This window comes from Haliotis asinina, chromosome 11 (assembly GCF_037392515.1).
Source record: "Haliotis asinina isolate JCU_RB_2024 chromosome 11, JCU_Hal_asi_v2, whole genome shotgun sequence".
NCBI classification, from domain to species: domain Eukaryota; kingdom Metazoa; phylum Mollusca; class Gastropoda; order Lepetellida; family Haliotidae; genus Haliotis; species Haliotis asinina.
Genome location: NC_090290.1, coordinates 26,011,169 through 26,038,885, shown reverse-complemented (window position 1 = coordinate 26,038,885; position 27,717 = coordinate 26,011,169). Strand labels below are relative to the sequence as shown.

At 37.5% G+C, this 27,717-nt stretch overlaps 1 protein-coding gene across 18 annotated transcripts in view; it reads left to right on the top strand.

The window, feature by feature from the left end:
- Positions 1-27,717, top strand: part of LOC137256387 (tyrosine-protein phosphatase non-receptor type 4-like) — a 121,595-nt gene that overhangs the window by 21,500 nt on the left and 72,378 nt on the right. For 9 of the 18 annotated variants that reach the window (XM_067794232.1, XM_067794222.1, XM_067794229.1 and 6 more), the window contains exons 2-9: positions 17,564-17,712; positions 20,604-20,717; positions 21,531-21,573; positions 21,807-21,885; positions 22,677-22,774; positions 25,551-25,671; positions 26,072-26,165; positions 27,135-27,223. In XM_067794232.1, the coding sequence (XP_067650333.1) occupies positions 17,575-17,712; positions 20,604-20,717; positions 21,531-21,573; positions 21,807-21,885; positions 22,677-22,774; positions 25,551-25,671; positions 26,072-26,165; positions 27,135-27,223 (776 nt within the window). In that variant the 5' untranslated portion in view covers positions 17,564-17,574. Of the gene's footprint in view, positions 1-6,272; positions 6,388-17,563; positions 17,713-20,603; positions 20,718-21,530; positions 21,574-21,806; positions 21,886-22,676; positions 22,775-25,550; positions 25,672-26,071; positions 26,166-27,134; positions 27,224-27,717 lie in introns of those variants that run through there. The other 9 variants (XM_067794234.1, XM_067794225.1, XM_067794233.1 and 6 more) reach the window with 2 other exon arrangements.

Genomic DNA, 27,717 nt, shown 5'->3' with positions numbered 1-27,717 from the left:
GGAAAGCATGAGAAATGATTTCCTTATATAAAAGGATGACTGATTTTGGTAAATTAAAATAAAAGTCATTGAGACTCAAAATGAAACAAAGCAATCAATAGCTGGAGAGTTATTCAAGGCTCCGTCTGGTAAAATTGGGTTTTAAGATGCACAAAACGGCAATCTAAAGTGAAATCATAGCAGTGTGAAAAGAAAATCAATTTGTATTTGTGTTTGGTTTGATAAATGACACATGAATCAAAGCTCAGAGTACTTCATCACAGCCAATGGGAACACCATAACAAAAACCTATTGAGAGCCAAATGTGAATTGATTTTGTAAATTTCCAGGCCAAAGTTGTACTAAGTCTCAATCAAAGAGTGCAGCATCGATTTACAAATTACATGATATGTGATGATGCACATTGCTGCAGCTGGTTGCATTTTAGAGCCTTCAGCAAAGCAAGCTGAAGGTTTACAGCGCAAGCCATTAAGCTATTCACAACAAAGCAGCTTTTCATTATGTGAATCCACCTCCCTACTTGTAGTGTAGCTGACTGGGTGGGCGGATGGGTAAATCAGACCATGCAGTTGTTGTATTTGTGAAAATTATTGGTCATGTTAGGTTGTTTCAGGAATATGAAGCACATATGGGTATTGACATTGATCTGCAAATGTTTCAAACAATGCCTGGTCAGAAGCAATGGAATGAAGCTGTAAGAGTAAGAGTTAATTTATTCATTCCAGTGCTGTAACAGTTAATCAGGGATGAGAATATTCTGCAAATCAGCGGAATTCTGTGTATTTGGATGGCACAGGTGTCGTTCATAATATATATTATATTGTCTCAATTAACAAAGAGGCCTAACCCATTTTCCTCTTTTTTCAATCATCCCATTCTAATCCCTGGTTAATGAAGATGACTAAATTTTTAGACTAATGCTTAGTCTCTGAATATATATAATTTTGATAGTAACAAACTAGCCCATATAAATTGAAAAGGAGACCCAGGAAGAACAGAGATTCAGAACCTGAGGAAATCTAGACTTGCTTCATTACTTTAGCATTGCAGGGAAGATGAGGCAGTAAGGAAAATAACATGGTTCAGGGACTGTGAGACAGACTAGCTAAATTGTGTTCAAGAGGAGATGAAACATTTTGGTTTTTGACCACTTTACAAGTGACATTCATGCCCATGACACGGGCAGAGAGATGTTGATTGTTGCTGGTTTTATGATGTGAGCTCTCATTTCTCTTGAAACCAAGAGTTTTCCCCAGAGAATGATTTCTTGGCATAATGCATGATTCATGCATGCCATATTTGACCACACTGACACAGAAAATAGAAGCCCAGGACAAAAAGTGCTGCTAAACTCTCAAGGGAATTTACCATGTGAGGATTCCAGATGATGTTTAATTTCATTAGCTCAACCATCATGGTACATATGAAAACCTCTTAACATTTAGCATAATTTTTATCCCCCCGGCATGTAATGTGAGGGGATATAGTCGGCGCCTTGTCTGTCCGTCCGTTCGTCCGTCCGTAATCATTTTGTTTCTGGAGCAAAACTCAGAAACCGTTCAATATTTTTAGACCAAACTTGATAGATATAATAATCTCAACCTATAGTTGTGCCTTTTGCTATTTACAGAGTTTTGGCATTTTTGGTTTTTTTTTGTTTTTTCATGGAACATTTTGATGTTAGTCTAATGGTGGGGTGGTTTTCGTTTCTGGAGCATAACTCAAAAACTGTTCAATATTTTTCAGCAAAACTTGGTTGATATGTGTGGCAGACCCCAAAGTGGTGCCTTTTGGTATTTACAGGTTTTTTGTGATTTCTTATTTTCTCGGTTCCCATGGAAAGGTTTCAGGCTTACGCTCAAAAGTGAGAGGTGTTTTTCATTTCCGGAGCAGAACTCAAAAACTTCTTAATATCCATCAGGAAAACTTGGTAGATATGTGTGGCAGCTCCCAAAGTGGTGCCTTTTGGTATTTACAGGTTTTTGTGATTTCTTATTTTCTCGGTTTCCATGGAAACGTTTCGGACATGTTTCCAGAGCACATCTTGAAATCCATTTCATATCTTTCAAAAGATCTTGGCAGATATATGAGACAGATCTTGAAATGGTGACTTTTCTGATTACAGATATATATATATATATATATATATATATATATATATATATGGTATTTATATTTTTCATGAATTCCATGGAAACAATTCAAACTTTGCCTAAGAACACAATAAGTAACTGTAAGATGATGACAGTTTTGAAATACCAGTACAACATAGATGACACTGAATAAGCACAGTATAGCTTGTGTATGTTATGATCAACCATTGGATCAACGATTGACTCTTTATTGGTTTGAAAATAGCAACTTTCAGAGGCATGCACTTTTCTGTGTCAAAATAATTTATGCAAATTACTCAAGTGCATCCCTGATAGCTTAACCTACAGACTGTTACACACGTTGATACAAGCTCTATTCTATGTTTTAACCACAATGATGAATACTGGGATGAAGTATATGAAGTGTATGTCATGAAAGAGATGGTTAGTGCTAGCCAGCAGTTATCTTCTTGCAAGGATCAGATTTCATGTTTACTTCAGGAAGCACAGCCATAAATGGGTAAATTGGACATATGCTGTGATGAGACAGATGATGGGTGGTAAATGTGCTGGAGGAATAACATGGTACAGTGACCTGTGACTCCCTTGTTGCCTACAGCATCTCTTTGGGGGCCTGCTGCCACTGAAACTACTGCCTCTGCTTCTCCTTAACTAGCTTCAGTAACATTGCAAAATTTCCTGGCTCCGATATCTAATTTAGTCTTTAGTCGCATGACATGCAAGACAAGCCTCTGACTTCTGTCACGGACGAAATGGATCAGAGACGAGACCCATTATGCACAATAGGCATAAAACCTGGCTCTTTGTTTCAGAGGATTTAAGCAGACATTAATGGCTTGTTAGGGGACTTGAACCATGCACATCACTGGCTGGGCTCACTACTGGGGCTGTAATGTCACACAAGCACATTAAGGGACGCTTTTACTTGGTATAATGTGCCGAAATTCCTATGATTCGTCAACCACTTATTGTTTTGAATGTCTTGTCAGAATTTGAATGGTAAATTGAAACAATGCTTTCTGGAGATGTCAGTGCTTGGGCAGTAACAACTGGAAATAACACTGTATGTCACTGTGTTTTGACAAAAGTTAATATATATCACTGAATCTGTATGATTCTCACAGTGAATATAATGAAGGAATTTCACTTCATGATTGTGAGAACTTGACTTTACATTACAAAGGAATTCTTATAGTCATTTATTTTTAATGACATGTGATGAATATTAAGTGGGTTTTATATGCATTGTATGCACTTTATTATGCAATTCTGCCTTCTCCAGACGCATAAATAGCATGCAAATGAATCTAGGTAATGACTGTGTGCCTGTGTATTGTGTAGAGTGTGATGTGTCCTTGAGGAGACTTAGCATTGATGGGCTCTGATTCCAGGCTCGTTTCCACCTGTCCGTACATCACACCACACTCGTGCCAACTTGTACACAGCACAGATTACACACCACATCCTGCAGGAGATTCATATGGTAGTCGGGAGCATATTAATGTGACAAAGATTCTTCATCCTTCACACCAGTTTGTTAATATCTTTGTTTTTAGTTTGTGTGTCACTTTGCTCCTGTGTAACTGTAAGCTTAGTAAAGAAAATCTCAATGTACTAGCTTGGATATTCTGCACAAACCGTTTGGTCATTATCATTGGTGGAGTTTGTTAAAAAGCTAAAGAAAAGCTGGTGATAAGGATCAAGTGATTCCACTTGTAGTATTTGCAGGAAGGAAAAACATCACTTTTAAGGATATGAAACTTTTCAGAATGTAAAGTAAAGATAGGTAAATTATTATAAATGATGACTTTTACTTACCCAAAGATACCAAATTATAAGGCATCTTATTCCAGCAAGATACTAATCCCTGACATTTTTTTATGAACTTAATGTTTTTATGTGGTCAGGTTACATACTTGATTAAGAAAAGAATGTATCCAATACAGGCACCACTGTAATATCAGTAAAGACATTTGCTAGATGTGAAAAGGCCCCTGTTTGCTTGTGAACATGTAGAGTGATGGATGTGAGCCTGCAGAGGCTAGCAGTCATGGGAAGAGGTTGCTATTGAACAGGACATTACGTAACTTTTAACTTTCTCAGTGTACCCCATGCATCACAGTGATGTAACAGCAGCTACAAGCAGTCATCTCTACAACTTAGCTGGCCAGCAAATTTTACAGTCATCCTGAGAGAGTCCCACCATCAATTCCGACTTCCAGTACACCGTAGTACAAGAGTTGTTGTGATAGCTTGCTCACATGTGTCTGCCCATTAAAGTTTCCCATGCTGTTTCACCAGGACCAGTCTACCTTTGTTTCAAGGATATATGCCCAGTTTTATTATTTAATACATTATCATAGGCATGAATATGAAATACATATTTATTATTTTATTTTTATCATAGGGTATTTAGATAGTGCCCATATCCACCAGGTACTTTTTTTTTCTTTTCCCATTTGGACATTTGAGCACATATTTGAGGAGTGCACAGTTCATCTTAACCTTTCTGATTGAGTTTGTCTCCTGATGAGCTGTACCCTGTGTAAATATGTATGCAACATAGTGATGTCATCACTTCATGCAAAACATGTCAGTACAGCTGTGTTTTTCAGAAATGGAGAATATAATCCTTTACATGGATTCTTTCTTACCCATGCTGGCATGTGTGCAATTCAAATGGAGGTATACTATACCCTAGAAGAGATTCTACAGCAGTTGTAGTGGAAGGAAGGTAGCTGAATTCAGTGTTTTCATATCCAGGTTCATTTCAGTTATTGCTTAACTGCTCTTTTAAAAAGAAATCAGACAATCAAAAGGCCAACCCACACAGCCATAAATTATGAACGACCCTTTAGACCTTTTGTCTGTATTAGTCATACTAGTCATTTTGGATTCAAACCCATGTGGAATAAGCAAAGCATACTTTAGTGTGGTTATGGAAGTCCTAAAGTGTTGCTGTCTTATCAGTTCCAGGTATACAGTATAGAGTTTCTAGCAGTTTTATGATATGTGTTCATATCACTGTATATTGTATTTGAAACTCTATACACTATATTGCCTTTTGTGGTTGAAAACATAGTCTAAGGAAGGAATGTTATAAATGTGTGTTTTGATTATTTTCTTCTACCAACAGTCTGACTCTGAGTGAAGCCAAGAGTTTCCTAATATCTGCTTTGAAATAGAAGAAAAATGTGAAATGCTTGTTCACAGTTGTGGTGATGAATGAAAATGGTTTCTGTTAAACCATGAAATCCATCAGCCAAACAAAAGGGCTGACAGGTAAGGTCAGGGCATTAAAAGTGAGGCTTGTAAGAAATGGGTTGGCTTGTGGAATGCAGCGATAGTGAGATCACTGTTTGACCGAGACAGTTGTGGGAGGGAGACAGACAGGCCCAGCCAGCAACCCATAGCAGCAGTTTATTCACACAATACTATCACCCCAGGCCAGTGGTAAGGTGATGGTGTCCCTTGTTTCAACACAGTTGTAGATTGCCAGATATTGGAGTGGTTACACTGGAGGTGGAGATCATAGTACTTTCACAGAGCCCTTCATCAGTGCATTCTGGGAATAGAAGTGTCGCAGGAATTGTGTGTTGTTGGGGATCACTCATTTCAAGACACATGGAAAAGGCTCAGCAAGTATCTGCGTTATATTTCTGATTCTGAAGGAAACGTGTAAAGATCAAGGCAGTGTGCAGTTTCAATCTGGATTGGAAATAATTAGGTGAATGTTTGCATTAGGATCATGATATTTTGCATAGTCAAAATATCTGCCCGTTCCTGACAGATTAGTCAATCTGGATCACATGTTTTTGGAGCATGATGTCCTATTTTGTGTTTCGAGAAGTTGATTGTGTTAACTCACACAACAGGTTTCTGTGTACAGAAACACACACTCTTGGGAGCTGAGATGCCACGAGTCGTCAGACATGTTATCCCTAGAGATTATGCTTCAAGGGTAGATGTGGAACAGGAAGGTATCCCTCGGGTGGTCCAACAGGCTATGATCAATATATGTACTGAGTATTGACACAGGATTGATTTCCATTTTGAATGCTTTGTAGCGATCCCAATTGTCAGTTTAAGTGTCATAATGCAAGCATTTGTGACTGCATATTGCACATATTGCTGAGTCAAAGTGACCATTTGTTGAGTTGTTGAGAAGAAGCACTCCTGGTACAGAAGTGGAAGTGAGTTTGTGAGTCTTCTCATGTTGTGAAGCAGAATATGGATTATGACTTTGACAAGGAGGTGTCTACATCTCTTGCAGGTCAGTAACCATGCTTCATAATGAAATAGCTACCTTGTCTTAGACCATTTTATTTATATATATATACAATTTTATTAACAAGAAATAGAATAACAAGGGTGGCCACAGAGAGTTGGTGCAACCCACTGGGTTGAAGGCTAGAGCTGATCTGAGTTGGGAGTATAAACCCCTTTGCTTAATACATGTACTTGGAACTGGTGACTTTTGTTATCGTAACTTTGACCAATTAAAAGATTATGATTTTTTAATGATACAAAATGAGTTTGCCCTATAATAGTCAATGAAATACCGAATATACAGTGTGGGGTGTGATCCACTGGAATAACCAGGTAGAGGGGGGTGCTCTTAATCCTATTAATCCTATCTCAGGTTGCATTAATCCCCCTGGCACATTTACTGTATACTTGGACTAGATCTAAACAAGCCTGTTTTGATGTGTCAATTATAATTGCTTGGAATACAATAGATGCACTCCATTGGGCCATGGCTTAAAGACCTAAATGTAGAATTTTGCTCAGTGTTATACTGATTATATGTTTTCTTCAAAGCAGCTCATTATACTGTCTAGACTCAGCTTTTGTCTTAATGAATGGTTTGTCTAACAGTGGCCTTTTGAATACCTCAGGCTGATTTATGTACAAACATCTTTAAACTATGCAGTTGTAACTTTAAACCCTTGTGGAATTGTAGACCTATGAAATAAGTTGGTTGCTTTGAATTAGTGTCTTTCTCTAAGCTACTACTGATCATGATGAAATTAATATTCTGTATATATATTTCCTAATATCTGAATCCTAATGTATAATGCTTACAGTGGTTATAAATGAATTTTTGTATAAATTATTATTCCATGATAATACACTGAGGACTTTGTCTTCCTTCACACAAGTAAATATCAGATTGAAATGGTGTATTATATAGAAAGTATGTGAATATAGGCATGTGAACATAAGCCAGTTAGAGTGTAACTGTGGAGTTTCTTTGTCATTGACAGTGAGCAATGCATCACAGGACAAAGTGCAAGTCCTATGCTATGGTTAAAAGGGTTCTCTTCAGGCTAATCCTACCCATGTACCTGATTTACCCATCTCATCCCATTTCCTTGAATTATGTCGAAGGAATGTGTTGATAGAAACTACCTTGATAACTTGAAGTTGGGCTGTTTCAGATGTGGTTCCCATCAGCAAATGTAATGAATGTACACTTATCTAGCTCTTGTCATAAGCCCATGAATGATGCTGTGTTTCATCTTCTGCCATGTTACCGAAGATTGGGAATACATTTATTGGAACAGTGAAAAACAGAATACTGCTTGTTTACCTGTGGTCTATTGTTGGATGAATGTTGGATGTTCCCACTTATTCCATCCATGCAACTAAGGTTAGACAAAAGCCATGACGTTATGTATATGTCAAGGCAGTTTACACTTGAAGGGGCTGTCAGTTCCTCTTACAATGTGCACATGCTTATCTTGTAAGTAGGCTGTGTGTTATACTTAGGAACTTCTTGCCAGATGCCAAATATGTCCAAATATACTCATTTAACATGTTTAAGAGTGCACAGAAATGAGGGATTAGGAAGCAGGTTTTTTGTGCTGACATATGTTCTCTGTGTCATTTAGCATCAAAGTACTCTATGACTTGAAAAGACAGCTGTATAAGCTCATCAGAAACGTTCCCATAAACTGTGGTTAAGGAAGTATACAAAGCTTTTACACCACAGAGTCATTCTTTTTTTATATGATGTTCAGAAAGCCTTGTTTTCCCTAACCCTATTTTGTTGGTGGAAGAATGGGGGTGTAGTAGGTTGCATGTCGTCACTCATCAGCATCTTTGATGGAGATATCCTTTTGGGTGCAGATGTAGTAAATCTGAATACTCCTGTTGATTGTGGGTGTCATGTTTGAGACCTTCTCATTACCATGTATTTGGTATGAGGAGTGGCCTAGTTAAAGGTGCACCCAGTGTCCGGTTCACTTAGCTATGTGTTTATGACAGGTGATCAGGAAGGCTTTATAGTACTGTAGTCCACCATCATTGTTGGTGTCATAGGCAGTTTAGCCATCTTAAACTAAATGTGGGTATAAAAGTTGGTTTGGCATATAGGTTCAGAGTTGGTTTTCAGTCATGCATAATGATGGTTAACAATTATAGTACCTTTGGCAGAATGTGGTAAGATATTTTGTGAAATAAATAAAGGTATATCCTTTTCATAAGGACAGAGTCTTAATCTTGTGCAATGAAATCCAACAGGACATTTGCCTGTAACAGTACTGCAGAGCCTGTTGTGAGCTGAACCACTTGATGTTGGTTATCTAGATGACAACATGCTTCCCCAGGTTGTGAGTGTACAGCTACTGGGCGCTACAGGAAGCTCTATACTTCCTTGAGGGGATTCACCCACAATCCAAGTGCAGTGTCAAGGAGGGGTATAGAAATACCCACAGTAATGTTTACATAAAGTAATGTTTAATGACCTTGACGACATTGTCTAGTGGAGGCGGGAGAGAGGGAGGGAGCAGGATAACTATGTCAACAATGTGTTTTATGTCACTGCTAACTGTTCCATGTTCTTGATGAGCTGGGCAGTACAGTTTGTAGGGAAATGATGTGACTGCAGGGCCTGGTAAGCCTAGTTGAGTCAAGAGTCACCCCTGTATGTCAAGGCTGCAATGGACTCTTGTCTATTTACTATCACAAAGTGAGATCTTTGTTTTTATAGATATGAATTTTAGTTTTCATGATATATATATATGTCTGTACACACCATGACAGTCATGACAACCAATTTTCTATGTTAAATGTTAAAGTTTCTAACTAACTACAGAATCTTCTATATGAACTGTGTCACACTGAAAGTAAGCTATACTTTTGTTCAGTGTGTACAGTATATTGTGGGTCTTTGGCTAACTACCAAATGCTCATTTATTAAAGCATTGCTGAAGGTGTGAGGAAGACAGATAGATAACTGTGTTAGTGTGTAACAGTATTGATGGCGCCAATGTTATATTCATGATCCAATAACAGGAAGAGTAACCAACGATTGTAGCTTCGCTTGTGATTATATGAAGGTTATTTCCCATTATTTCAGTCTTGCTTCTGTTGTCAGATTGATTCTATATTTTCAACATTTGATATATGGTTGCTGGACATGTTTCTGCATTCAGTTACGTCCCTTATGCATGAGAAGTAAATTGTGGAAGATGAGTGTACTATGAATATACAGTCTGTCAGAACCAGCCACATTTGAAATTGAAAAGGAGCCCCAGTGAGATGGGAGTAAACATAATGTGAAGAAATCTTGACTTGCTTCATTAAACTCAAATGATTAAAGGCGTTAATGATCCTGGGAGGGACAGGAGGTAGGGAAAATAATGTGGTTCAGAGACTGTGAGACAGACTGGTAAGAGCAGTAACAGACTGATATAAACTTCCTGTGGAATATTGTGGCCATGGACTCTGAGTGTGGCAGCTGATCTTCCCAGGTGGCTTTGGTAATACTGGACATAAGGCCAGACAAACAAGCACCACTCTCTGCTAGGTTTGCTGATTGACTCATGGAAGACACTGACCTTTCCTTCTTTGTTGGCCATGATGGCTTGTCCAAGACAGGGATTGCCTATGTGCTAGTTAATAATCATCACACTGATAATAAACTGGGTCTTCTTTCTCATGTCCAGTTGTTGTGTATTGTCTCATATTACAATGGATGGATATAATATGCTGTTTCTAATATCATATTACAAAGGATGGATGTAATATGCTGTTTCTAATATCATATTACAAAGGATGGATATAATATGGGGCAGATATAATATGCCATCTTTAATGTATTACAGTGGATGGGTGTAATATGCTATTGCTAATTGTTCCCGCTACAATGCCAGGACTTCAACTTTGTCCGTCTGTCCATCTGTGCATTCCATTTCTTGTTAACGCGATAACTGTTGTACCTACATAGGGGTGTTACGCAGACACCAGTCGATTTGGGTTACCTTGACCTTATTTTCAAGGTCACCACAACTTTTTAACCACTCTTCGAACTCTTATTAACGTGATCAATGTTTCCAAATTTGGTGATAACCCACATTGTTGGAATGCGCATACACTAGTTGATTTTGTTTTCAAGGTCACCATGACTCTTTGACCACTTTTCACTCCTGTAAGGCAATATCTCATGAACAGTTGTACACAGTGTCTTCGAATCTGGTGACAGCCTACATTTGGGGATTAGGCAGACACCAGTTGATTTTGATGACCTTGATCTTATTTTCAATATGACCACAACACTTTGTCCACTATTTGAACTTATGTGAAGACATTATTATCCCCCCGGCATGTAATGCGGTGGGATATAGGGGGGTCTGTCCGTCCATCCGACCGTAATCATTTTTTTTCCGGAGCATAACTCAGAAACCGTTCAATATTTTTAGACCAAAGTTGATAGATATAGTAATCTCAGCCTATGGTTGTGCCTTTTGCTATTTACAGAGTTTTGGCATTTATGGTGTTTTTGTTTTTCCATGGACCATTTTGGTGTTAGCCATATGGTAGGGTGGGCTTCGTTTCCGGAGCAGAACTCAAAAACTGTTCAATATTTTCCTGCAAAACGTGGTAGATATATCAATCAGCACCTAAAGTGGTGCCTTTTGCTATGTACAAGTTTTTGTGATTTCTTATTTTCTTGGTTTCCATGGAAACGTTCGCACATAGTCTCAAAATTGAGAGGTGTGTTTCGTTTCCGGAGCAGAACTCAAAAGCCGTTCAATATTTTTCTGCAAAACTTGGTAGATATATCGGTCAGAAGCTGAAGTGGTGCCTTTTGCTATGTACAGGATCTTGTGATTTTATTTTATCGGTTTCCATGGAAACGTTTTGGACCTAGTCTCAAAAGTGACAGGTGTGTTCCTTTTCCAGAGCAGAACTCAAACACTTCTTAATATCTGTCCGTAAAACTTTCTAGATATGTGTTGCAGACCCCAAAATGGTGCCTTTTGCTAGATACAGGTTTTTGTGATTTATTATTTTCTCAGTTTCCATGGAAACGTTTCGGACATAGTCTCAAAATTGAGAGGTATGTTTCGTTTCCAGAGCAGAACTCAAAAGCCATTCAATATTTTTCCGCAATACTTGGTAGATATATCAGTCAGAAGCTGAAGTGGTGCCTTTTGGTATTTACAGGTTTTTGTGATTTATTATTTTCTCGGTTTCCATGGAAACGTTTCAGACAGTCTCAAAATGGAGGGATGGGCTTCGTTTCCGGAGCAGAACTCAAACACCGTTCAATATTTTTCTGCAAAACTTGGTAGATATATCAGTCAGAACTTGAAGTAGTGCCTTTTGCCATGTACAGGTTTTTGTGATTTATTGTTTTCTTGGTTTCCTTGGAAACGTTTTGGACCTATTCTGGAAAGTGAGAAGTGTGTTTTATTTCCGGAGCAGAATTCAAACACTTCTTAATATCTGTTAGTAAAACTTTCTAGATATGTGTGGCAGACCCCAAAGTGGTGCCTTTTGGTTTTTAAAGATTTTTGTGATTTATTATTTTCTTGATTTCCATGGAAACGTTTCGGACTTAGTCTCAAAATGGAGGGGTGGGCTTCGTTCCCAGTGCACAACTCAAAAACCATTTCATATCTTTCAACAGATCTTGGCAGATATATGAAATTGTGACTTTGCTGGTTACAGATATGTGGCATTTATAATTTTCATGAATTCCATGGAAACAATTCAAACTTAGTCAAAAAAAACAATGAGTAACTCTCAGATTATTTGTCCTTTCAAACATGTTGGGGCCTGGGGGATATGTCATCTTCTGATGACCCTTGTTCCATAAACCATTGCAACCAATGTCTTCAATTTTGTCGAGAGCTTACAATGGGTGATTCAGACACCAGTCATTTCTTGCTTGTTTTGTGTGAATAAAAAGTTGTGAATATGTTATAAATATTTTATTCTTCTTTAGTGACCAGGGACATTGCCATGTTAGTGGCAAACACTTGTGTCATATCACAGTGGATGAATATTATATGCTATTTCTAATATGATATTACAAAGTATAAATATAATATGGATGGATAAAATATACCATCTATAATTTCATTTTGCAATGGATGGAAATAATATGCCGATTTTTAGCTATATTCCAGCAATGTCAGTTTGTGGAAGACCATTGTACCATGTGGGGAATAGATTGTTGCAAAATTGGGTCTTAGATGTGATGAGTGAATGCTTTAACGACATAGTTACCCCATTACCCAATATTGCCCATTAGATATAATGAACAAACTGCTGGATATGGTTGCTATGTTTTGTAAATGTATCTACATCACCAGCATATACCAATATATCTGTAATATCCTCATTAGTACTCTGTATGTAGGGATTGCTTAGTTGTTCAGAAACGAAAGAGGGATTGGTTGTTTACCCTGAAACCTCTCCCTCCAGCCCTGCATCCATTCATATTAATGGCGGACATTATTCAACATGTATTTATTATCTCTGCTGGTTTTTCAAAATGTTAGAGTAGTAGCACAAAGTAGCCACACATATAACTGCTACAACTTTTATAAATTGATCAACTACCTCACATGACACATAACTTGGAGTTCGGACAAGGTAGCAGTCTAGGTTCCCAGTTGGTGATAGAATGGCACATGCCAAGGATCTTCCTCCTTGTAGCTGGCAAACAGGTGGATGTAGCTGTCATTGTGGGGAGGAATTAATTCCACTATACAGCCGTGACTGAGAAAACACCAGTACCTTGTCAGATTTCTGAAGTATGGGCAGGTAGTATTAGTGTGTCCAGTGAAAGAGACCTTCAATTATTTATAAGCAGACTAACATTAAAGGGGCACTGATCCCGTGAGTACCCGGATGGTATCCCAGAATTTGTGACTGGTTCGTGACCTCTGCTGCACAGTCCATATGCGCAATTGAGAGTTAAATTATAGACAGATCAACTAAGGTGAAGTCATTTTTACTTCATTACAAATGTATTATGAAAACAAATGAAACACTTTGAAGGTTAATCATCTGCCAGTGGTAGAAATGGTAAAAAACTATTAGGACGGGAAAGTAACGAAGCCAGTATACGCCTCTATATTTGGTCTCATAACCCTAATTAGTTTATTGTCATATTTGTATGATTTGAAAATTAATAAAAGAACACACGGTCTGCTTATACTTATAGTAAATTTCTAACGTGACTAACATTTAAACATTGTATAGACTGCTAATGTGAACCTTATTTCACACATATACTCGATCTAGTGTGTTTTTTCTGTCATATAGATTATGTTGACTGCTACAACAAATAAATTAAAACAAAATGCAAATAATGAATGTAAAACCGACTAATCTTATAGCAACAATGTCAGGCTACCATCTTGTTCTGGAATGTATCCATCAATATCCACATAAGAGAACGATATTCTATTCGTCTGCTGGTAAGTATTCCTGCTTTGTGTCGTGTGTCTTACAACAGTCTAATTTGCGAAAAAGTGGTGAACGCCTGATGAACTCTCATTGGTCACCCAAGATAGTACACCTGGCAACTAATTGTATGATGTTCACCATTCTAAGTAATTTAGTGAACTAATAATGAGCAATCAATCAATCAAGGCAATAGTGGTTAATTCTTTGAAGGGAGGATGTTAGTTTTACACTCGCACTTTACAACAGGGTGTAGTCAGTATAGATTTGTACATATCACACACTGCCCTTTGACAAATCCGCTATAGAAGATAAAAGTAATTAATCAATCAGTGTGTTATCGGTTAATCCTTTGATCGATGTTTGGTTTTGTAACTCAGTTGATAAGCCTTCTTGCATCACATACATGCACATATTACATAACATACAATACATTTGCCACTACAGACCTTAATTTATAATGTTGAGTATTTACTCCAGACAGGAGAAATGCCAAATGGGAACCTTTGTTGAGTAACCTGAGTGGTGTTACCACTAATTATACCTGTTATAAATTCATTAACTGACCATCAAGAGAACTGCACCATCAAACACGAGTTACAGCAAGGAAGATGTAATCTCTGTGTCGCATGCAGCCTGAAAACACTTATGGGCCGAAACTGTTTTGAGGATACCAACGGAACTTTGTTACATAAGAAATACATATAGGCATTTGCTGTGTACTAAGGTAAATAGGTGTAATCAGTTTTTTGTATGTAAGAACATTTTCCAATTTCTCTACCAATGGCAAAGTCATTGTTTTTAGTTTACAAATTCAAATAAATCAACTGTGTGTTTTTATTATCATAGATAATAAACCAGGGTAGTTACCATATCTACCAAAATTTACATATGATATTTGCTATCACATTTGGGCCAACACTCAAAACTGTCTAAATATAAAGCTTTGCAATCTTTCAGACTGAAACAAATGGCTTGTTATGTGCCTGTAGACATCATCTTTTCGCATAACATGATTAAATATCGAGGTACAAAACACGGAAGTAGGATCAAATTGGAACAGTACTATACCATCCAAGCATCCGAAAAAAACTACACTGATAGGATATTTTGTTACGATCAGACAAGAAATACCATGGATATTCTTAAATAATGGCATATGATGGACATCCAGCTTCCTGACTGTTTAGTTGAAGAAACTCTGCTAATGTGGACCGGAGCCCAGTCCCTTTGTCCGTCACAGTCGAGGGAGCAGGCACTGACCAATTTGGAGTTTGGTTTCGTAATAAGACTGTTGGCGAGAAACATTATTTGCTCCACATCAATGCCCCTTTCAGTCCTTGTCTGTCCTGAAACTAATTTTGCCAAAAACACTCATGACAAGTCTGATTTACTTATTTAAATAAAGCAGTCCTGTAGATATTTTTTCAAGGGTCAGCTATGCAGATTAATTTATGGGTTTGTCTGCAATCCTTATATTTAATGAATTTCATTACTTTGGTGATTGTGTGTTTAGTTCCTTTCAACAACCTTACCTTTACACTCTGGTAATCATTTTCAAAAACAAGCGTTTTTTAACTCTTGTTACACTTGGATTGATGTGAAAATTGGTTACCTTAGTATATGTTGATGTTCATGGGTTGAGTATGAGATACATTGTATGAAAGTATCCCAGTGTGTCTGGTGACTGTGTGGATTTATTATCACCATCAGAAAGAGAAGAAACAGCTTCCTTTGTTATCACATGACTAGATAATTACTTAGTAGTCATTATTCTTTCTGATCTCTCAGGAATTGTATATTAAGAAGATGACTGTGACATCCCATTCTCATTTGCCAAGAACCTGTTGTATCCACTTATTGAGTATTTAGGCATTTCAAAGGTTTCCCTTAATAATAAATAATAATATGTACATTTATAATGCGCCAATGCTACATGAGAGATACACAGACATCACTAGGTAATAAGAGACTGCAACAGGAATGACCAGGAACTTGAAATGTATGGTGTATATGTCAAATATCTTATGCTTATGTCATGTATATATTAATATTAATAAACACAATGCCATGTAGAAAGTGAACAGATGTATGTTTTTTCAGTCAAGTAGATATTTTAGTAATTTCTTTAGGCCACCTAAGCTTCCTTTTGTGTGGGTTAGATCACTGACTTGTGTTGACTCATCTAAACCATAAATGCCAGAATTTGTACTTTACTGATGTATGTATTCTCAAATATAACACTGAAAGTAAATCATTCATTTAGTCTGTGGTCAGTGTAGTTGAATGTATGGCTGTATCAAGTATTGTTCACTTGATGTTTTGTAGAACATTCAGTTCATGCCATATTTTCAACATTGTGGCCACAGTAGCCACACTGCATATGCAGTTTTGAAATTTGATAGAGTAAGCCCATTTCATGAAATGACACATTTTTTTTATTCAGTTATTCTTTATAAGTGTAAACATTATAGCAACAGGTATAATTTCAGGAAAATTCATTGTACAGTCGAACCCCGTTTACCTGGAGCCCACATATCCGGAAACCCCGCCTTCCGGACGATTTTTACGTGAAACGAAACTTATGTTCATTAATTGTACTCGCTTAACCGGACCCCACGTTTCCGGACCCGGACGGCGAATTTTCAAACCATTCCCATACATTTCCATTGAAAAATGATCCAGTTGTCCGGACGGAGAGATCTGTGCAACGTGCATGTGTATGTGTCACATCTATACCGTTTACCACACGACTATGTGATTTCTTAATCTATCACAAGGCATTTGGTGTGAATTGATTAATTAGCCATCAAAACACTAGTGACGCGTGTCACTCGACTTGTTCATTAGGATTTGGCGCGTGGGAGAACACCTCATCAGTAACGAAAACACATGTTAAGTAGGATTAAGGAAACTACACTGTAATTGTACTGTATATAAAACTTATAAATCGACCCCTGCTATATGTCGCGATGCAAGTTAAAAATAGCCTGCCACATTATCAAGTCATGTGATCCCGTCCGGAAGTTTACTTTCTGCAGACAGCATAAATTCGATACGATGTTGTACGATGTTGTATGTTTTTAGGGCATTTAAAATTAACAAAAGAATATGCAGTTGGCAAAATAGAAACTTTTTGTCATCGATTTTTGTTTTTCATCTAACTTACCATCTGAAGCTCCACACGCTACACGATTACGTCCGAGACAAGTTGACAAATTGTAACCTACGTTCCGTCTTCCATGTATTAGCGGTACACTTATATGTTATGATGATTCACTGTTATTACTACTGACTGTTGATTTATTGATAGATGTACGTGAATATTTTTTGCTTTCACTTAGTTTTCACGTTTTGGATGTTTGATCCAGTTAACCGGACGCCTCGCTATCCGGACGATTTTCGAGTGAAACCAAAACGTCTGGGTAAACGGGGTTCGACTGTACATATCAGAAGGAGATTGCCATTGATGACTGATAGGAATGATAATGATTCATGATCATGATCCCAGAGCTACATCCTGCCCAATACAAGGTTATATCTAGACCTTCTCAAAGGCTGATGCTTGGACATAGTTTTGCCGCAGATGTCAGTGACAGTAAAAAATCCCAAATTGAAGTGAGTACTTTGTTGGTTTTTTGGGAACTTACTTCCTGTGAGAAATCATTATGGACATTGTATTGTTAAGGTGAGGAGACTACATTTGTTGGATCTTCTATTTCTATGTTCTGTATCTGTTTCAGAGCTACACACTATGTCCATGAGACTGGTGTCTAGCGGGAGCTACAATGTTCGGGCTTCAGAAATGGCCCACCTCCAAGATCGTACACCCAAAACAGTCACATGTGTTGTCCACTTCCTTGATGACAGCTGTGAAACCTTTGAAATAGATGTAAGTATTGTTTAAGTCGAACAAGTTGTCATAGATGGAATGAATGTGAAAGAAACCTTAACTTGCTTTAAGGATATATTACTCATTACACACTTAGAAACCAGACACACAGAGAAAGTTGAGCGAAAAATCATCAAATCTGCCAGACAATGGTTTGAAATTCATGACATTATATGTTGGAAAACTTTGGAAACGTTTTTTGATATAATTATTTAGCAGTGAGAACATGGATATATTTTTGTCAGATTCACCATTATATACAGAATTTTCTGCAGCAATGCTCATGCTTTTTTAATCAAGCTGTTTTTTTTTTGAATGTGTAATTAGTCTGTTCTTGCAATGGGTTAATTGTATCACTCTGCTTTGGAACTTAAATGTCTGGACCATTGGCATTAAAGTAAGAAGTCAAGAAGATGGAAACAAAGCTTCTTGTCAAGTATTTGATCAGAGTAATACTAGTATTTATTGATTACTATAACAGAAAAAAAGGTCCATCCTGCATGGCTGAAGTGTTAGTGGTGAGACCTACGTAAGTCAGTGTGAGGATGAGCGTTTTCCAGCCTACTCCCCAGGGGGCGTCACTGTCAGTGTGTGGGAGTTAGGCTGTCACAATCCAACAGACATCCAGGCCAAGGGAATGGATTCATTCTGTCTTGACCAACATTAACTCTTGTTAATGTGGATTTATGCCTCTGAGGCACTTAGCATGAACTTTCTTCCATGTTTGAGAGGATAGTAATGAAAGGATGCCAGGATATTTGGTTTGGATCAGGAACAGAACTGACTGTACAAACATTAAGATAACCATATAGAGAGACTGATAAGTGATGTATGTAAGGGGTCATAGAGCTTTCTATGGAGTTTCAGTAAGAGTTTATCACACTGGTTGAAACAAAATAGACTGGATGATTTTTAGTTCACCATTTTCACTCCAGTATGTTAATTGTACTAGTTGATAGAACTTTCATATAACACAGCAATGCAACACCTACCGACATGAACGAAACCATTATACTATAACTAATGTAAACATGATAATAGGAGTTAGTTGTATCTGTCTATCCATCCGATCATCTAAGTATCCATCCGTCCATCCAAAGAACTAGTTGTTAGGATTATGATTGATCAACATATGCGAGTGTAACTGAAGAAAACATGAACTGATGGATATGAGATCTTATCTGATACTGGATCATTATTTTTCGGGACAGATAAGTAATGGAAAACGGATCAGACAGAGCTACTGAAGGCCTTGCCACAGGATACACATGATGGCAGCTGGTTGTATGATGGCTGACTGACTTAATTGTGAAAGGGACTTAAAGTGCTGTTGGAAATAGAAAAATAACTGTTTTTTAGGCTGTTAATCTGTAATCCTAAAATTTACACAACTGCAAATAAGATATGTCGAAATAACTCACTTTGGCCTAACCGGGCATTCAGTTGGATGCGTAAGAGGTTATTCAGAAAAGCATGTTTACCCGTAAAATCAGGTGAAAGTAATCAATGTGAAGAATTGCTGAAAACAATAGATCAGACTATAGATGGCGTTTAGGTCACTCAGCCAGGTAAGATGATGGAGCATCAACTCAAGTGGTATGAAATGAAAGTGCTGCCTACTGGTACAACGGGCCATCTCTACAATATTTTGTTGCTCTTTCAGGTGCATTAACATCTTACGTGTCATTCTTTCATAAAGTTTATGTTGAGATATGTAAAAGAGTATGATACTCAATATCCATAGAAAGGCATTGCATTAAATGTCTCAAAATATATAGGTAGCATGACCACCCAAAGATCAACAGGACTGGATATTTGTGAATTGTTATGACATCAGTGTTTACGAATGGTGTTTCAAAGTAACAGGACATTGGGTCCTGTGAGTCTGAGATGACTGTCTGACCCACTAAAAATTCACAGGACCCACAGAACAAAATTCAACACAGATTTCAGATTTAACATTTCTCATAATTGGTATTGAAATTATTAACATTATATAATGACAAACATTATAAACATAAATTTATGAAAAGTGAACAAGTGTCAGATGCTACAAATAACAACTTCAGACAAAGTCATTTTAATATATTCAATCAGACACTGGGGCCAGCAGGTTGGGGACGTCCGTCTGACCATTGGCAAATCGGTCAGATTTGTCAGAGGGTCAGACACTATTCGTGAACACTGTGACATGCCATGTACTGCCACAGTTTAATTCTCCTAAGGGATAATCATATATTAGCTCCTTAGTCCAACCCCAACCATCAGCTGCTACACCCGTCCTGCTTTTGCTTTTGAGACGACCCCTTCTTATTGTTTCTTTTTATGGTGATAGTGATACTCCATGGTAGCTACATCCTACGTAATTTGTCCATGAAAGTTATTATTTTTTACGTTAGCTATCGTTTGTAATGAAGTTAAGTCTAATTTCAAAGTGAACATTTAAAAAGTGTCCTTTGTAATACAATATCATTGATCACTAATTTACATAACGCCATGGTCTGTTCCAAATAACTCACTTTCTGAAAAGTCTGCATTGCTCATTTCTGCACTAATCTGTCCTTAGTAAAGTCCTTTTATTACGTTTCCTACCACTGGAACTGTAGTTAGGTTTAACTTTGTTTAACAGAAATTTCACACTTTCACATATCAACCACACAGATTACAGAGATTGATGTGAAAAAACAGTTTTTTCCTATTTCCGACAGTACTTTAGTGAACATAAGTCTCTTAAAGTATGTATGTCCTCAGATTATGTTCATGCAGTCACTCTTTCCCAAGGAAAGAATGTTTACTTGCCTAAGGGGGAATTTTGTAATACAGTTTGACATGTTTAATATGTACATGAAGAACCAAATCAATGGTTAATTCATATGAACACTATGTTACAGAAACGTGCCAAGGCTCAGAATTTGCTGGACAAAGTATTTGAGCACCTTGAGCTGGTTGAGAAGGACTATTTTGGACTGCAGTATTTAGACTTGCCCCCTGGTGATGATGCACTAGTAAGTGATGTTGTGTCCATGGTACTAGGAGAGGGTCATGCCGGTGTGTATGTTGGGCTTATGAAACATATATTGATCCTTCTACAGAAATACTCACAGGAACAAGAGACGTGGATATATATTATAGATGCATGCTTCTTTTGTGTTTGCTGGTGTACAGAGATGCTGAATATTTCAGCAGTATTTTTGCCATTAACTGAAACGTTCTGACAGTGGATGTAATTTGGGTTGTATGAATGGTCTTTTATGAATGGGACTAAGGTCAGTGAAAATTATCTTGAAAGGAGAACCAAATTTATGAGATGTCTCTCTCTCCTATTTCTATTTGAGCTTGTGTTAGTGATCTGCTCATAGGTGAAGTATATGTTGACCAGTGTACAAGCATAATGATTTGGATAAGTCTGCAATTTACATTTTGATTTTGTCCAAGTTTGTAATTTGCCACATTGTTAAATTGTTTTGCTTGATAAACTTTTAATGATGATTCTTTAAAGAAACCTTGCCTTAATGAAATGAGCAGGATTTTTTAACAACAGCTGTTAGACCAAAGCATTGCTCCCTCACTGATGCAGTATTCACTAGCAGTATGTGACTAGGGACCTGCATTATTTCCACTAAAATAAGTCTGTTAGTTTTCAAACTGAACCCTATTTATTGCTGATCAGCAGAATGCATTTTTCAAGGCATCAGCGGACATGGATATATGACTTTGTATCATGTTCCTGAAGGGTGGTCATGATCATACTTTACTTGATCTTCAAGAAACAACACTTTGTTCTTAGTAATTTCATGTCACTGTGTCTTCTATTGCAGAGATGGCTGGACCCACTTAAGACTATAAAGAAACAGTGTAGAGGTATGTGTTAGACACTTCAGGGGAAACGCCACGATATATATAAGAAAATCACAATTATTTTATGATCGGGTTATGTATAGATGAATGAAAAAAGGGATTGTAATCCTGAAATAAGGTATTTGGTGTTGAAAACTCTGCATTCATAGCCATTCTGTCTCTTTACAGTCAACGATTGTGGTATTTAAGTAATCTCTTTCTTATGATTCAGTCACTTTGAACTTTCTTACTTTCAGTTGGACCGCCATTTGAGTTTTTTTTCCGAGTCAAGTTTTACGTGTCAGATCCCAGCAAGCTTGCTGAAGAATATACAAGGTAAGCTGCAACACTGTCATCACATAAGGCATGATGTTAACCACGAAGGACTGAAGCTGGCGTCATGAAAGTGTAGCAGTGTGCTGCTGCCTGTAACTAGAGGATGTCTGGAACAAAGGAAGCAACCCGAGTGATTCATGCTTTATCACACAATAGGTCACTGTTTGCATATAAATCACAGCTTACATTTGCTCACTATCAAGTATGAATCACTTACTGTAAGACTAATCAGGCTGTGCATGTGGTCCTCAGTGAAAATAGCACCAGTGTGAATAGAAACGCATGTCGTGTGTGAAGTTGAGGGTGTGTACATGTAACCCTGCTTCAAACATATTTAGCAACTTCTGTGTTTATTTTCATCAGCGCTATACTGTCACTTGTAGGCTGTGTTGGTGAACATACTATTATTACTGTTTCAAATCCCAGCAATGACGTATAGTTTTTAAAACAGATGTCAAGCATTAAAATGAACATAGTAGCTGTTGGAGTTGACTAGTGCTTAAAGTGTGATGTTCAATGTGTAAAGCCTGTTACTGGTGTCCCCTGCTGGGATATTGCTGGAAAATTGCTAAAATGGCATAAAACCATACTCACTCACTCACTCATTAAAATGAACATAATGGTTTCGATTGTTACTATTGTTTTACTCCATGGGACAACAGTTGACTGACCCGATATTTACTGTAACTTTTGGGTACCCCAAATTCATATAGGTGTTGATGTTGACATAAATGTTTTTCAGTTGTATGTCAAGGAGAATACTTGTATTGTATATGATGCTTGTTTTACAGGTACCATTTCTTCCTACAAGTAAAACGGGATATCCTGTCAGAGAAGCTGGTTTGTCCTCCCAGTCAGGCTGCGCTGCTTGCAAGTTTCTCTGTACAATGTGAGTTTCCATCGTCACACCAAACAATGACATAACACTTTCTTCTCCACAGCCATTCTTAAGTTAAACACAATCTTATCTTTCCTCAACTGGATATGGGCTCAAAGGGTCTGTTCTTGGCAACAACATTTAAAATGCTGTAACTGAAAATTTTGTGTTGGCTCCATTGTGGCATTCTTAATAGCCTTGTAGTCAGTCTTCATGTCTCCTCTTCAGAGTTTGTCAAAGTCATGTGGAGATGAAAATAATTTTCAAAAGTGACTAAATTACAGTTATCTAAGTTATCTTAAGTTAGACTTATCCTTTAAGTTCAATGTTTTGGTCTGTAACATGTTTTTGTCTTAAATTTACACGAAAGCTGAACTTTGAGCATAACTTAAGCCAGAATGATGCTTTCTTTCTATGACGTAATAGTGTTTCTTGTAGGTGTATAAAAGTTTGTGTCAGGTTTTTGTCATCATTATTTATGTAGAAATTTTGTTGTTAATTCTAATTATAGCAAATATTGAATGAGTGTGTTTGTTGATATTTTGACAAAAATATCAACAGCTGATTTGCAGTGCTGTGGCACTGTTTCAATTAAAGCTAGAAGAGTTACCTCCCTTGTCAATGGATAACCTATATGGATATTACTTGTGTCACTTGTCACATGGACATGTCAGTTACTGAAGGACAGTTGGTTATGAAAGATAACACTATCCATTATCCATACTGAAAGACAATTTTCTCATGTAAACAAACATCTCCGTCTCAAAGGTTTCAAATGATAGGGTAATCCGTATAGACATATCCTTGTGTTTGTGGTGGCACAAGTGATAACACGATCCATGAAACTGCACATCTTTGACCATGTGACAATTGGCGTAAGTGTTAACACAAGTGATAAGACTGTCTATGTAAACACACATCCTTGTCACACGTTATAACACGATCCATGCAATCGCACATCTTTGACCATGTGACAAGTAGCATAAGTGTTAACATTATTCATGCAAACACACATGCATGTTACAAGTGGCGTAAGTGTTAACACTACCCATGCAAACACACATCCAGGTTACAAGTGGTGTAAGTGTTACTTTCTTTATTTGGTGTTTCTGGTTGTATTTCATTTACATGAACATAAGATGCCATAAAAAAGCTTTAAGCAATACATCATGGGTTGGGTGTCTTTACAGTGTAGATGGTGTTTGTAATTCCAAGAGTGAAACTTCGAGTACAAGTGGGCATCCAGATTACTTCACATAAACAATGTTTTCACAGTTGGGAGGACCCAGGTTGACTGTTCCCAATAAATGTATCCACTGTCATTGACTGCAGAGATTGTTACCTCTGCTTCCGTTAGTTTATAGCTTGCTTTATTTATCCAGAGGTTTTGCATGTGACCATTTCTAAAAGGCTGGTTTGACCTTTTCTTACCATACTTGCATCTTATCTGCTTGTCAAGTGTGAATGGGACACTTATTTGAAAACATCAAATCCAGCTACCACCCTGGACTATTGTTTTGAGACAAGCCATTGTTCATAATTCTGGGGGATCCGCCATCTGCAACCCCATGCTTGCCATAAAAGGTGACTATGCTTGTCATAAGAGGCGACTAAAGGGATCAGATAGTGACCTTACTGACTTGGTTGACACATGTCATTGGTTCCCATTTGCGCAGATCAATGCTCATGTTGTTGATCACTGGATTGTCTGGTCCACACTCGATTATTTACAGACCGCTGCCATATAGCTGGAATATTGCTGAGTGTGGCATAAAACTCAACTCGCATGCTCGCTCATAATTCTGGGGATAGCTTATAATACTGTTGCTACTTGTCCCATTGTGGTAGCTTTTTATGCACTTAGCATTTAATGCAGAGGGATATAGTCATCGCCTCATCTGTCTGTCTGTCCCTCTGTTCGTCCATCTGTTTTTGTTTCCAGAGCATAACTCAAAAACCATCCCATATTTTTCAACAATAATTGGTGGCTATGTCAAACAGAATCTAAAGTGATTTACATATTTTGGGCATATTTTTCTCGATTTCCATGGAAATAATTTGACTTCATTTCTGGAACACCATTCAAAAATCATAGACACTTTTTCTCCAAACTGGGTACATGTATTAACCAAGTGCTCAAGTGGTGCCTTTTGCTATTTAAAAATTTTAACTAAATGAATTTGTTACTGTTTCATGATAACAAGTTTTACTTTGACTGTTCATGACTCTCTGTGTATCCGGAACATGTCTCAAAAGCTTTTCTTTCATGAAATTGTGCACAAACAAATACCAGATTGTCAACTGTTGCCTTGTGATATTAGGTATTTTAGAATTTGTACTTTTTCTTTAACTTTGATATTGGCCTGAACCTGACATTAAAGTACCAAGTTATGAATCCCCAGTTCCACTTTATTGTTTCAATGGCTCAATTCCTAATATTCTATCCTGATTGACAGATTAAACAGTTAGACTTTAAGAAATCATAAGATGATTTGTCCTTTCAAATTTGTCGGGAACATACAAATCATCATTTTTTTATGACTCGTGTAGGTGGACCTGAAACTGTATTTTATGATTTATGGATTAACGCCTTAATCTTCATTTGGAAATCCCATTGTGACTGTGTGTTTGAATGTGAGTTTTTAGGTATGATGAGACAAACCATGTAACCATCATACGGACCTATGTTCCATTTTTTAATATCAAACATGATGGCTGTTAAGTTGATTTTACACAGTATAAAAGATTTTGCGTTAGACATGAAATTTATGAAAGTAACTGTTTGCAGCGGAACTAGGTGACTACAACCCAGATGAACACAAAGATGGCTACTTGGCTGACTTCCTCTTCATCCCATCACAGACAGATGACTTTGAGAAGATGGTGTGCGAGAAGCACAAACAACACAGGTTAGGACACTTATCTTGTCACTTGTCTGTGGAATCTGGTGAAGATGTTGATGGAGTAATTCAGGGCAAACATCTTAATGTGCAAGTAAAAAAACAAGCATACAGGAATCATGGATAAGCCTTTGCTTATATCATGTTGATGACAGTTTATACTCAAACATTGTACTCAACATCAATATATTTGATAAATGTTATGCATTGAAAGTGAGTAGTCCAGTTATTTTGCTAGGAACAATAAAATGAAGATTTTTGTTACCAAACACCACTATTATAATGTCCTAAAGATTAGATTTGTACCAAAGATGTCTGAGACAGACATAGAGACAGGCCATTTTTTCAGATGTGTGAGATCTTTGCGATACAGATATAAAGACTAGAAACATGTTGACTCTGTTAAAAGGGGCCAGACTCCAGCAGATGCTGAGTATAACTTCTTGGACAAAGCAAAGCGTCTGGACATGTATGGGATAGATCTCCACAATGCCAGGGTAAGGGTAAGCATGTCCTGTAGTGCCCTGTGGACTCCTTGGTCACCTCACCATTTCGCTGGTTGGCTGCCTGCCTGCCTGTCTGACTGCCTGTCTGGCTCCTGCCTTGCTGCTTGCTACCTTTCCTCAACTGACATGTTAGGACTGTGGGTTTGCTAACAACATTAAGTTTGACACCTTTCATGTGGATCTTGTATTTCTGTCAATATATTTTGAGTAAGAGAGGTTTCAAGTTCATTTGGTGATCACCCGACAAAAGTATGTCTGATGGGGGCCATCTGTCTTTTCCTTGTAGAGTATCAGACAGGAAGTCAGTCTTCCATAGGATCACGGTAATTATTGTAAAATGCTTTACATGCTCAGAGCACCCAATCCTTATCACAAGGTGGAATTAGTGAGATCTTCTTTGAATGGCATGTTAGAAGTTGGGACGTTCAATATTGAACAAACTTTATGAATTGGTGGAAAGTCTTTTACGGCCAATTGTTTAACTGGGGTCTATGGTACAAAGCAATCTTAGAGCTGCAACTGTTATTATTTCTATGTCTAGAGCCATAGTATGCAAACCAAATGAGCTGTTACTTTCTGTTCTTGAATTTATCAATATGGCTGACTTTGCTTGAAGTGTAGATGTTTGCCAGTTTAACTACCCTTTTGTTTTGGCATGTGTTACGTTTTTGTCAGTTTTGTTTAGTTTTATAAAGCATTCTATGTTTAGATTTAAATTTAGTTTAGTTCCTCAGCATGTCTAATCCGATTCATTCTGCCGATGAAATCAAGACACTGTACTCCTGGCTGAGTAATACATGCTCCCGTGGCTTCTGGATACCTTTACACAAATCTGAGATTTTAAGATAAACTCTGTTTTTTGCTTAGTTGTTTTTGTCAACCTCTGATCCATTGATAAAGCAATTACTAATATGCTGATAAGTACATTGAAGATGTGTGCTGTAACCATACTGCGTTTGTGTGCAGGATCAAAGTAACATAGAAATCCAGCTGGGAGTCACATCAGCAGGCCTGGTGGTCTTCCAGAACAATGTCAAGATCAACACCTTTTCCTGGTGAGTACCAGTCAGCAGTCAGAGGTTTTGCCAGTCTTATTGATGATGAAGCTTACTGAGTCATTAATCCCCAGATCCCCAGATAACTAATGTTGTTACTTACCTGCAGAAGATACTGCAGTGTTATATTTTTATGGCAATAATACACTTGTGTAATAACTGTAGATGTATGATATCATAATGGTTTACAGTCATGACATTACTATGCTAATACCTGTGTCACAATGGTATTAGACCTTGCTTTACTCATAAAATAGTGAGTCATCACATTCTTGACAGTCCCTGTCAATTCATGGTAAATTCATAGTAAAGTAGTAGTAGAGCAAGTGTTGTGCTTCTACTATCTGTATCATGTCATTTTGTGATGAGATGCTATGGATTGTGATGACCAAGCCACACACAGTATGTTTGACTCTAGCCCCCAGTTTGATTATGTATGGTTCATATCCCTTCTCCTGCTGTATTCCTTAAACTCTGATTTCATTTTGATTTTT